General features: G+C 38.4%; 1 protein-coding gene across 1 annotated transcript in view; it reads left to right on the forward strand.

Moving 5' to 3' along the window:
* Positions 1-226: 226 nt before the first annotated feature.
* tut4 (terminal uridylyl transferase 4) overlaps positions 227-13,583 on the forward strand; it is a 108,299-nt gene continuing 94,942 nt past the window's right edge. Inside the window, exons 1-6 of the mRNA XM_057840374.1 lie at positions 227-368; positions 2,386-2,677; positions 2,739-2,858; positions 4,873-5,024; positions 5,184-5,300; positions 10,673-10,850. Coding sequence (XP_057696357.1) covers positions 2,452-2,677; positions 2,739-2,858; positions 4,873-5,024; positions 5,184-5,300; positions 10,673-10,850 — 793 coding nt within the window. The 5' untranslated portion in view covers positions 227-368; positions 2,386-2,451. The remainder of the gene's footprint in view (positions 369-2,385; positions 2,678-2,738; positions 2,859-4,872; positions 5,025-5,183; positions 5,301-10,672; positions 10,851-13,583) is intronic.

Raw genomic sequence — 13,583 nt, forward strand, 5'->3', positions numbered from 1 at the left:
GCTATTTCAAAGTGCACGCGCCATCGTCTTTAGTCATGCTTATCGAATGGTCCGTCGCAAAATGGCCGATAAAGTGACGACGCCCGTCTCCATTGGTCACCGCGCGCATAGACATCTATACCTGTTATATTTATGATGCGACTGCCATAGTATGTTTTCAAGAAATCCCACATTATGGAGAACCTGAAGCCATCATTTTACAGTTACACGCCCCTCTGTCGTCACTCTTTCTCCCACAATGCAGCAGTGTAATGCAAACATGGCGTCAAATGCTGCTGTTATGATCGGGCCGTGGGCTCTGCACAACATGTAGAACAGAACCACGAAGGCAGTTAAATGATAATATTAATCAGCTTTAGAAATCAAAAGTAAGTTAATTACCACTTTCGTTTTATTACCGATCAAATTCAATGCTGATAGCTTTGAATGCTTGATGTCTGGCGACGGGGTGTTATTGTTTGCTTCTTGTTAGCTTGTTCAGGATCCACATGTTTGTTTATTATTTGTTGAATTTCTTGTCAAGCTTGCAAAGATAACAGATTGTGCAAAAAGTCAACTTTAACCACCCCTTTATACACAACACTCACGTTTTGGTTCTATATGTTCGTCTTGCTCTCATGAACTTGGTAAATGGGCTGGGGCGTGATGTTTATGTTTTGAAAGTTACGCTATCTTAACCTGTCCAATGCCGTTTCAGTCTTGCTATTCGTGGAAACCAAATAAAACTACGCTGTTACGTTAAGTAGTTTTGAATAGTTTAAAGATGTGCTTCCCAATCGTTGCTAAGCTTAAAAAAAAATCGCCCAACAATCGAAATTATAATTTTTTTTTTTTGTCTTCATCAGTGATGTCCTGTATTTATGTTGTTTAACAAAATTCAATGATTTATATACAGTATAAATATAATAGTCTAGCTCCATTAATTTATTGTCACCTTATGCTGCCTTCAATGCTCTGGGAAAAATAAACCTTACCACTTACTAATTTTTAATTACGTACTGTTCATGTAAATTTTGTTGTCGTAACAACAAAACAAAAGTATCGTACACAGACTTCATTTTTGATTTCTTACGTGGGTAAAACTTTCAGATCTATTAATTCATCCATTACAACACGAAGAGAATGCATCAAAATTCAAACGATGTTTGTAACTCAACATTTTAGCAAACGCTTTGTAAATGTGGACGCTACGTTATGCTGGCGTAACAAAAAAAAAAAAATTGACGATAACTTCTTTAAAAGAAACCATTTTACAACATCTTCATAACACACCGCCATTTTGAAAAGTAAAAGGGCTTACCTCACTATCCACTCGCTCTCGCTATATGATTGGCCAGAGTCGAAATGCTTTCTCGTGAAATGCCTGTTTAAAAATGATCCCGTTGTTACTTCTTGCGTTCGCTTGAAAGTGCCCATTTAAAAAGGAAAAGCGATGGATGATGCTACACACAGAGCGTATTATTAACAAATGTTAAAGTTGTATAATCATATAGCGAGAATAAGGAACGTCACTGACAAGCACAGGCCCCCGCGAGTGGATAGTGAGGGGAATAGGATAGTGCGCCTACACCGGTATCACAATAAAATACCCGTTCTCCATCAGAAAATACAACTTTTCCACTTGACATGGTAATTAAGACACGAGATGAAGGCAGCATAAGAGCTATACATTCTCTTAATCATGATCATCAAGTACATCTATCATCCAATGAAAACTGAATAACAGTAAAAGTTTCATACCCTCATAAAGAAAACCTAATACCTTTTGTTAAGCATTGCTAAGTACAGTGGTACATCAAGATATGAAATTAATTTGTTCCAGAGTGGCTTTCGTATCATGATTTGTTTGTATAATGACTCTCCTAAAAAGAAGGGGGGGGGGGTCGCTTAAGCTGTTCCAAGCTCTTCTAAAAACACATTAAAAAATTTGCTGTCATGTCCTCTGATTGCCTGTCTTTATTTGTAATGCTCTGTTGCCCCTTAGTGGCGCTTAAGTGTGACTAGTTTGTTAGGTTCCAGCTTCTACTGACGTTATCACATGACGACTGAAGCTTATAGCAAACATGGAATGCTAAACGACAAGCTAACTCCGGCAGCCATTGCTTACTATTTCATCTAGTCATTTGTGCCTTGATAAAGCATCACTTGTGTGTTATATTCTTATGTTTTATATGCATGAGCATTGTGTAGCACATTGTGGTGTGTTTATTTCGTTTGTTTAGCTATATAGTCAACATACTAGTAGCTGTGATGTCAGGAGTTGGAACTCCCATTATCCAGCGTGCAGTGGGATTACCCATGAGGCCTTCCACATTAATTAGACCAACTGCTCCAATTGCATGGAAAACAAAGATGTATTTACCTCTTCCGCCCTTTTTTACCTAGGTCTTTCCGGACAGTCCTCTTCATGGTGTCAAGGCCACCAAAAACAACAAGCAGCATCACTTAGGAATGGATGAGTCTTCAACTCCTTTGACGTCAAACAAGCAGTCTCATCTTAAAGTATCCAAATCTTTGCACAGTTCGAGAGAGCGCATCGACTCCTCTAAGCGTGGCAAAGAAAACCCAAATGATGATGTTATTTTAAGGGTAGCGGGCAAAACTTCTTCGGATACGGTCAAACGATGCTCATCAAGGTTAAATCGACTGAGTGGAAGAACACGTTCTAGGGAAAGAGGTAAATAAATCTTGATTTGCACAAATCCACAGTTCAGTCATTGTTGAGTCTTTTTCTTTAGACAACGGCTCACACACAAATCGAGAGACCAACTCCCCCGTTGTGCCAAATACACGCCAGAAAGTCTCCTTAGAACAGAAGAATTGTGCGGTTATAGCTTCAAGAATCGAAAAGCATCATGGTAAGTTTTCTTAAATATTTCCTGACTTATTTCTTCCTAAATGTACCCCTGATAGTAGGAAAGTCCTGGTCGCATATTTTTGCCTCCAACTCAGTCACCTGATTTTGAGAATCTGCCGATACCGAGTCCCAAAACGATTTGTACAAAAGTTCCAAACATGTTACAGTACTGTACTGTTTACAATATTTTTTCCGGGAGTCTTCTGGAGGATAAAACATATTTCTGTTTCTTGTGGCAATGTTACACTATTACATTTTAAGCTCTTGAAAAAAAAACCCAAATATTTACAGTATATAGATATTAGAGATGTCCTGATTGATCGGCGTCCTGATCGATCAGGTCCGATCACGTCATTTTCACAGTATCGGAATTGGCAAAAAAATATCGGACATTTTTTTTTTAATTAAATTGTTTTCTAATTGTATTTAACGTTACAGACATAATGTGTTACACTCTTCCAGAGTCTTTAATTTAGGCTTAAGGTAGGGTTATCAAATTTATTGCGTTAACGGCGAGAATTAATATTTTTTACATTTATCACGTTACAATATTTGACGCAATTAACGCTTGCGCTGCACATCCTTCTCATGTATTGTTGCGTTCAATCTATAATGGCGCTGTTTTATCCATACAGTATATAGAGCTAAAAGGCAGCGCAAAATGAGTAGAGTGAATTTTGGCAGCCTTTGGAGCCTTTTTTTAAATGGCTAAAGCCTTACAATCCCTCTCCCAACGATTGGAATAAACGTGGGAAGCAATGTGGGGAGGAAAGGTAGTAGTTGATCTTTTTTCTTAGCACCGTATGTTATTTCCCAACGCAGAGAAGATATATCAATTGGTACCACAACGCTCAGTCATGGTTGCACTTCCCATCGTGCATTTGGCCAGAAGTTAAATGGCTACAGTATCATTTACTGAAAGCTCAACAAATACACTAGATGGCAATATTTAGTCACAATATACAAAGTCACATTTATCCTTTAAGAATTACAAGTCTTTCTATCCGTGAATCCCTCTCACAGAAAGAATGGTAATGTAAATGCCATCTTGAGGATTTATTGTCATAATAAACAAATACAGTACTTATGTACTGTATGTTGAATGTATATATTCGTCCGAGTTTTATTCATTTTTTTCTTAATGCATTGCCAAAATGTATATGATCGGGAAAAATTATCGGGAATGATTGGAATTGAATCGGGAGCAAAAAATTATCGGGAATGATTGGAATTGAATCGGGAGCAAAAAAAAAAAAATAATCGGATCGGGAAATATCGGGTTCGGCAGATACTCAAACTAAAACGATCGGGATCGGATCGTGAGCAAAAAAACATGATCGGAACAACCCTAATATATATATATATATATATATATATATATATATATATATATATATATATATATATATATTTATAGTGTGTGTGTGTACTGCCCAAAACAGTGCGTTTCCTTGTACACTGCCTGACAGCCAGGTAATATTGAAAATCCTCCAATAAAACAAGGCTTGGTCTTTTTTTGTTATTATATCGAATAGTTTGTTTAAGTTTGTGAAACTGTAATAAAGAAACATGCATGCATGCATTGAACACAACTGCACAATACACGCCTTATACAAATACCGTGTATACATGACACTTCACTTAAGCTATAAGTATAGGTTATCTTCCATACAGCAGGACTTAGGACTTACTAACAGATTTCATTTATATAGTTTTCAAGGCAGAAACGTAACAAAGCACTCAACAGTGTCAATGCGACCAACAGGCTGTGTACTGTGAAAAGGGAATGAGCATGTGTACCAAACTGCGTCACACAATGCAGTGAATTATTTTGACCATAAGATGGCAGTAACATACTGTAAAATGTCAACTGCCTCTAAACACTGGCGACTCTAGCCAGTTCAATAAGTTCTTTAAAATTATGAACCTGATCCTTTTCACCGGAGTCCGATCCTCTGAAAAATGTCCTGATCGGCCCGATTTCCGATCACGTGATCGGATCGTTTTTGTTTTAGGATTGAAAGCTACAGAAGTGATGCATCAAACTGTCGAGGGGTGCTCATCCTCGGGCCCAGGTACAATGGAAGGATCACTGACAGAGCAACAGCTCGGCCTCCGACAGGCAGAGGAGCGCCTTTGCAGAGATTATATCCACAGACTTTTAAAAGTATGGAACATTTTCTGAAGTGATTTACATTTAGTGACATTACCGAATTAAATTCTTGGACGAAACCAAAGTATCAAAATTGCAATAGAAATTATTATTGAGATGGTTCAAGAGAAATTTTCTTTCATGTTGAACATATATTTATCTTTGTTTTCACAGCAATCCCCAGAATACCCGAAATATCAATACATATGCAAGCTGTGTTCTGTTCTGATTGAACACATTCAAGCGGCACATAAACACATCAAGGAGAAGAGACACAAGAAGAACATAATGGTAGGTAAAGGCAACAATTTTGTACTGTTTGTTTCTAATCAGGCCTGTCGCGATATACCCTAAGTAAATTCATCTCACGGAAAATGAAAATGAGGTTGCAAACATTTATATATCTTATAAACACTAAATTCCACCACTACACGGATTAAACAAAAGTGTGTGTTTCGCATACAGGAGTACGTGCGCTACGTCGACCTTACTTTCATTCCGGTATTCAAGAGAGTGTGTGTCGCCGTAAACATTAATTAACTTATCTGTTCAACAAAGGGGCCGCTACGGAGGCCACGAGCAATTTTACAGGGGCTCTGGCCTTTCTATAAAACCTTCAATGTGTTAGACATTGTACAGCGTTAGCACTGCTCAATTGAGGCTAATGGCAAAAGTCAATGTATACTAGGGTGAACATATTTTGATTTCCAAAAAAGAGGACACTCGACCCGGCCTCGAGATACTTGAATTTTACCATAAGTTCACTCAAAGGTGCCTATATCACTTTAATATATTTAAAGTGTGCCTCCTCCGTCTGGACCGGAAAAAAATTAATCATCAGTTTTTATAAAAAATAAATAAATAAATAAATATTACCATATACTATATTTTATATACTATATGGCAATATTTTTTTTACTCAACAGGTTACTCAACAGGCGTTATTCTTCCTAAAAAAAAATAAAAACGCAAAAAAAAAAAACGAATTAAATAATGATAAAAAAATAATATAATGCAGACCCAAGGGAATGTATGTATGTATACAGTCTGTGACTGCACATGCACGCGCAAACTTGTATACAAAGTAGAATAAAGGTATTTTCTACTTAATTACTCTTTTGGGTACATGAGCATTTGATTATACAGTATACGTATTGATCATAAAAAAAAAAAAAAAACTGGGCAGGCTCTCTGGGAACACGTCACAGGCAGCACAGTATCATAGTATTCTGTGCAAAGTGTCAGTCAATTTCAACATACACTAATATTAAAGAAATACTTCTCCGTGTCTGGTTGGTTTACAACAATTGCAAGCGATACGAAAATTTGGGGGGAAAAAATGACCGAGTGCACTTTTTTTAACCCGGTGTAAAGAGGCTTAGAATAGAATACAATATAAAGCCTTTATTTTCATTGTACTGAGTACGAGATTCAAAGCTTCGCAATAACATGCACCACCTAAACTGCACTACTTACGGGGGTTACTACAACAATTTTCCCAAGACGAGTACAAGCAAGATTAGGCAAGTGAACAAGATACTGAGCAATACAAACCAACAGTGAGAGCAGCGCGCCTTCAGATAGGGTTCTGCACACTGTTGTCCCGTTGGTGGGGGTATGCACCTGGTAGTTAGTTGCAATCAGCCATTAAGCTAAATTATGGAGATTTTTTTTTTTAGCTTGTTAAACTTGTTTACAGTGCAGTCAAATTTATTGCTTATTTTTTCCATTCTGCACAGTTAAAAATAAAATAGATTAAACAGTGAATTTTCTGGTTCTTTCTTTAAATACTGGCTCAGATCTCTGTACATTTGCATTTCTTTTTGATCGGGAGAAAATACTTATACTTTTAAAGTAAATTTTAAAACAAGTGCTTCTATAATTTTAATTTTCTCAGATACGTTTACTGAAGTAATTTTTTGCCCGTATCTACTAAGTAAAAGTACTTCACTACAGCGATAGCCTATAGCTATTTAATCAAACAAATTTCAACCTAATATTGCAAAAAAATGTACAGGCTTAGAAACTAGTACTTTAGTAACAAGTTGAATACAAATTTAAACTAAACAGTTGACAAGATCATTTGACTCACCAAAGAATGAATTCGCCGAGGGTATGATCATCCCATCTCATCACCATTGACACGCATAGAAACCGAATGGGGGAGGGAGAATATACAGTGGGGCAAATAAGTATTTAGTCAACCACTAATTGTGCAAGTTCTGCCACTTGAAAATATTCGAGAGGCCTGTAATTGTCAACATGGGTAAACCTCAACCATGAGAGACAGAATGTGGAAAAAAAAAACTGAAAATCACATTGTTTGATTTTTAAAGAATTTATTTGCAAATCATGGTGGAAAATAAGTATTTGGTCAATACCAAAAGTTCATCTCAATACTTTGTTATGTACCCTTTGTTGGCAATAACGGAGGCCAAACGTTTTCTGTAACTCTTCACAAGCTTTTCACACACTGTTGCCGGTATTTTGGCCCATTCCTCCATGCAGATCTCCTCTAGAGCAGTGATGTTTTGGGGCTGTCATTGGGCAACACGGACTTTCAACTCCCTCGTCAGATTTTCTATGGGGTTGAGATCTGGAGACTGGCTAGGCCACTCCAGGACCTTGAAATGCTTCTTACGAAGCCACTCCTTTGTTGCCCTGGCTGTGTGTTTGGGATCATTGTCATGCTGAAAGACCCAGTCACGTCTCATCGTCATTGCCCTTGCTGATGGAAGGAGATTTTCACTCAAAATCTCTCGATACATGGCCCCATTCATTCTTTCCTTTACACAGATCAGTCGTCCTGGTCCCTTTGCAGAAAAACAGCCCCAAAGCATGATGTTTCCACCCCCCATGCTTCACAGTGGGTATGATGTTCTCCGGATGCAATTTAGTATTCTTTCTCCTCCAAACACGAGAACATGTGTTTCTACCAAAAAGTTCTATTTTGGTTTCCTCTGACCATAACACATTCTCCCAGTCCTCTTCTGGATCATCCAAATGCTCTCTAGCGAACCACAGACGGGCCTGGACGTGTACTTTCTTCAGCAGGGGGACACGTGTGGCAGTGCAGGATTTGAGTCCCTGTGTTACTGATATTAGCCTTTGTTGCTGTGGTCTCTGTAGGTCATTCACATGGTCTCCCCGTGTGGTTCTGGGATTTTTGCTCACCGTTCTTGTTATCATTTTGACGCCACGTTGTGAGATCTTGCATGGAGCCCCACATCGAGGGAGATTGTCAGTGGTCTTGTATGTCTTCCATTTTCTAATAATAATAAATAGCTCCCACAGTTGATTTCTTTACACCAAGCGTTTTACCTGTTGCATATTCAGTCTTCCCAGCCTGGTGCAGGTCCACAATTTTGTCTCTGGTGTCCTTCGACAGCTCTTTGGTCTTGGCCATAGTGGAGTTTGGAGTGTGACTGACTGAGGTTGTGGACAGGTGTCTTTTATACCGATAATGAGTTAAACAGGTGCCATTAATACAGGTAAAGAGTGGAGCCTCGTTAAACCACGTTAGAAGAAATTAGACCTCTTTGACAGCCAGAATTGTTGCTTGTTTGTAGGTGACCAAACACAATTTGGAAATAAATATACCGCTGTGGGAATGAAATGAAATCCTCTGCGCGTCTGCTTCTTCTCCCATTCACTTGTTCATGCAATGGAACCACCACAAAGCAGCCAACAGTTAAGGGGTGGAATTGCAAATGTGATAATTGAATTCTGCGGTTGTTCTTCTCGCCAGCTGATTGATGGAACAGGTGCACTTAATGGGCAGTTCCAATTAGAGGTGTGGCTCGTGCTCCTGTGTCCCCTCCCCTAAAACCGCAAGTGACCAGGAAGCATCTATCTGGTTCAATACAATGTCTGAGTGCAAAGCGGTTTTTGTAGCTAGGTCAAGTTCTGAAGTTAAGTCAGAAATACACTTCATTTCTTCGAATAAAAAAAAAAAGACTAAAAATGTCATGAAAAGCATTTTTTGATCAGAAACTTTCTGCGCTTCTGCGAACCAGTACGTCATACTGTAGCCATAGACTTCATAATTACAGGACACAGGGCGCGGAGCCGATAAAAAGGGGGCCTGCATTGTTGGTGAGGCCGTCGAATCTGACCGAGTGGAATCACAGACAAAGAGCTTTTTTCGTTAAATTCTTGTGAATAAATGCTTAAATCCCTGAATTCTTTATAGATATGGACGTAAAACAGTCTCGATTCTTGGTTAAAAGCAAAAAAAAAAAAAAAAAAAACGTACAGTTACCATTTATTTTACGTAAATGTGTAAAAGTACAATGCTAGTCTGTTAGTGAATGTAGCTAGCAGCCGCCTTATATAAACAGCTTTTCCAGTGAAAATTCTTGTGAATGCTTAAATCCCCGAATTCTTTATAGATATGGATGTAAACGGTCTCGATTCTTGGTTAAAAGCAAAAAAAAAAAAAAACGTGAAGTTAGCATTTATTTCGTAAATATTGTAAACTATGATGCCAATACAGTAGTGGGGAATTTCTCCCATTGATTTTTTTTACAACGTTTCAAAATCCATGCATGGTACCGAAAATATTTTTAATATTTTATTTTAATATTTTAAAATATTTTTTTAATTAAATTTTCGAACAAATCACTCCTGACACAATCCTTACTGTTTGCGGTACAACTTTCGTACTTTTTCAACAGAAATCCGGCGTTACATCGCTGTGTGCGTGTGTTTGTGAATAGCTCCTCTTGATGTGGGCGGCCCCCTACTTGAATGTGAGGCGCAGTGCATGACCGATTTGACCTGTCAATACCATTATGAAGTCTATGCTGTAGCTTAACGTGGATTGGTCCCCCTCTGATGGCAAGCATATCAGCGGAACGAGGCCGCGACCAGGAAGCGACCATTGACTTGAAAAGTGTTAATGAAAAGCGGTTCTTTTAGATTTCAGATTGTTTTGTGAGGGGATCGTGGACGAGATAGACCCAATCGCAGGGAAAAATGGGGAGTGATGATAAACTCAAAAATGCTTGAATCAAAGTCAACAAAAAACAGTACAAAAAAAGTCAAGGGGATCAAACAAAAGGTATCAAAACTTACTTTAGAGCCTGATGCAGGAATAGACAATGACGCAACAAGAACAGATAGCACATGGGGATCTTAAATACAGACAAGGGGTAACGAGAAAATGAGGCACAGGTGGGTGATACAAGAGGCAGCGGATTGGTCAAGACACAAGGGGGCAGGCCACAACAGGTGAAATCAATGTGTAATCACAATGACCGGACCAATTTTCTCAAGTCTTGCCTGAAATAAACATTTCCTCATCAAAAGAGGAGCAATGGACGTCACTAAAATCTTTTTGATGAGTCTAACTAGAAGATCTATCGTCCAATCAGCAGCTGTATATTTTTTGAAAGTTCCTCCCACTAGAAAGGTCTCAATTGGATCTTGCCCAGATTGATCTGTGTCATATATTTATTGCGGATAAATGGAACAGTCAACCTGGCGTGCCAGGTAAGCAGCATGTTGTAAACAAAAAGTAATTTTCTTTAAAAGCTCTGCCATTATTAGGAAAACAGGCATATGACAAATAACTTGCTTCAGTCAGTATGAATTAAAATAAATACCACATTTCATTAAGATGAAAAAGTATTAAATGAAGTAATTTTGTTGTATTATTTTAGGAAAAACAGGAGGAGAATGAACTGCGTGCCCTGCCACCCCCCTCTGCCTTGCAACTAAGAGCTATCGACAAAGCTGTTATTGAAGCAGCCAAGCAGCATGGGATATCTGAGGAGGACTTTGAGCATCGGAAAGACGTGGTTATGAGGATGGAGAACCTCATAAAGAAACACCTCTCAGGTTATACTCTGTTCATTGTACAACTAGAATTTGATGTGGCCATACCATGTTGTTGTTCCATAAGGAGCAATGACATCCTCACAACTTCTATCTAACAGGGTTCGTACGGGTCCTTGAAATCCTTGAAAAATCTTGGTGTTTTCAAGGTTTGAAAAATGCGTGAAGTCCTTGAAAATGATTGGAACTAATAGGCAGACAATATTTCTTAGCACCGTAGCTATAAATATACATTATCAAATGAAGGAAAATAAAATAAATTAGCGTCATTCCTGCTACGCACTCATTCAGAAGTTGCTTTCCATTTAGGTCCCGCGTTACATCCAGTACAGTGCATTTGACCCGGAGTAGTTTGGAGTTTCATCAAGTGTACAGTATACAAATAGTATTTACAATGAGTAAAAGAAGTATTTAAATACCCTGCGATTTTGCAAGTACTCCCACTTAGAAATCATGTGGGGGTCTGAAATTTCCATTTGTAGGTGCATGTCCACTGTGAGAGACATAATCTAAAAAAAATAAAATCCAGAAATCACAGTGTATGATTTTTTTAAAACATTTTTTTTGTATGATCCTGCTGCAAATAAGTATTTGAACACCTGTCTATTAGCTGGAATTGTGAGCCTCAAAAACCTGTTAGTCGCCTTTAAAAAGTCCAACGCAGCTCCATGTATTGTCCTAAATAAGTTGAGTGGAGGTGGACTTTTTGAGTCTGACTTTTTGACCTGTTTGAGGCGGTTAGCTGCGAAGTTACCCCCATACAATCAGGAAGACTCTAATTACTAACATGGCCAAGACAAAAAAGCTGTCCAAAGACAGCAGAGACACAATTGTAGACCTCTACAAGACTGGAAAGGGTTACGAGGCATTTGTCAAGCAGCTTGGTAATATAAGATCCACTGTTGGAGCAATTATTAGAAAATGGAAGAAGCTAAACATGACTGTCAGTCTTCCTCGGACTGGGGCTCCATGCAAGATCTACCTCGTAGGATCTCAATGATCCTAAGAAGGGTGAGGAATCAGCCAAGAACTACACAGGAGGAGCTGGTTATTGACCTGAAGGACCCTGGGACCACCATTTCCAAGGTTTCTGTTGGTAATCCACTAAAATGTCATGGTTTAAAATCATGCATGGCACAGAAGGTTCCCTTGCTTAAACCAACCCATGTCTAGGCCCGTTTTAAGTTTGCCAATGACCATTTGGATGATCCAGAGGAGTCATGGGCGAAAGTCGTGTGGTCATATGAGAGCAAAGTCTTTATTGGTTTTTATTCTATTCAGAGTGTTTTGGAGGAAGAAGAATGATGAGTACCATCCACCATCCCTACTTTGAAGCATTGGGGGGTGGGGGGGGTGTATCATGCTCTGGCGGTCTTTCTGCATGTAGGACTGGAAGACTGCACTGTATTAGAAGGTAGCACGGATAGAAAGACATGTGGTTCTTAAATGATAAATGTTAGTATGTAGATGATGGATGAATGAAATTTGTAAAATTAGATGAACTAGTAGGTTGCCATTGTTGTTGACAACGCAATGCACTCTGGGAGGTGACATCACTGGGCAACGCTGCTGGACTTCCACAGTGTCACTCTTTAACTACATGAACATGTTGTCTGTTCTGCCCTTGCAATTTGAACTCGAGTGCGATATTAATGAGTAGGATAGCCCTGTCGATATTTCACAAACGACCAGCAAAAGCAAAATGAACAGGAAAGACTGGATGAGACGAGAGTAGCACAAAACCCGTAATGTTCTCAGATTTATCAGACTTATCAGATGTTGCTCCCGAAGCTTGCGTGGCGGTGAAAACGAGTGAATAAATGTGTTAAAGCTAGTTTCATTGCTTGATTGATTGATTTGATTGCTGGCTATTCATATAATTTTCTGCCCAACAGATTATAATGACGCCTTATTTTGCACATCGAGAGATAAGAGGACTGTATGTAATTTATTTGTACTTAAGGCACGTGAGACACAATGTCAGCAAACGTGATTTTCTTAGACTTAGTCTTTAAAGCAACAAAAGGTAACTTTTCAACCTTTATAAACTTATTTTCGTAACATTTGTCATAATATGTCGAATGACAACTAGTTGACTGACACCTCTTTGATATCTTGAGGGGGTCTGTATTGCTTTCACTGGCACTAATTACTTTTGAGGAGGGTGGCAGGAACTCTGACACACACAAAAACTACAAATTTACTGACTGCTTTACAGCATACGTCATTTCCCCATTTCCCTATTCATTATAAACATGGAAGTCTATGCGAATGCTTTTGCGCGAATTCTGCAAAGATGGCAGAACAACAAAAGATACAAAAGGTTTTGTCTAGGGCTGTCCCAAACGACAAATTTTCTCCCGATTAGTCAGCCGACTATTTTTACGATTAGTCGACTAATCTAATAATAATAATATTTTTTTTTTTTTACTAATTTAGCAATGACATTTTTGTTGACGCTTATCAATTCACAAAAAACATATTGGAACACTCAAATTATTTATTAAAGTACAAATAAACACGTAGATAACAATAATAAATCACAAATAAACAATGAGTTCAAATGCTGATAGAATTAACTAGTGTAGCCTCCCGATTGAAAAGATGGTCTCTTAAACTGATGGTTTACAACTTTTATTCCATCCTTGATGTAAACACACTGTAAGAGCTACGGTGCACACAAATAAAGCAACATAATTAGAAATTAACAAAAACTTTTCACCTTTTTCCTTTTAA

The sequence above is a fragment of the Corythoichthys intestinalis genome, chromosome 7 (genome assembly GCF_030265065.1).
Source record: "Corythoichthys intestinalis isolate RoL2023-P3 chromosome 7, ASM3026506v1, whole genome shotgun sequence".
Taxonomy (NCBI): Eukaryota; Metazoa; Chordata; class Actinopteri; order Syngnathiformes; family Syngnathidae; genus Corythoichthys; species Corythoichthys intestinalis.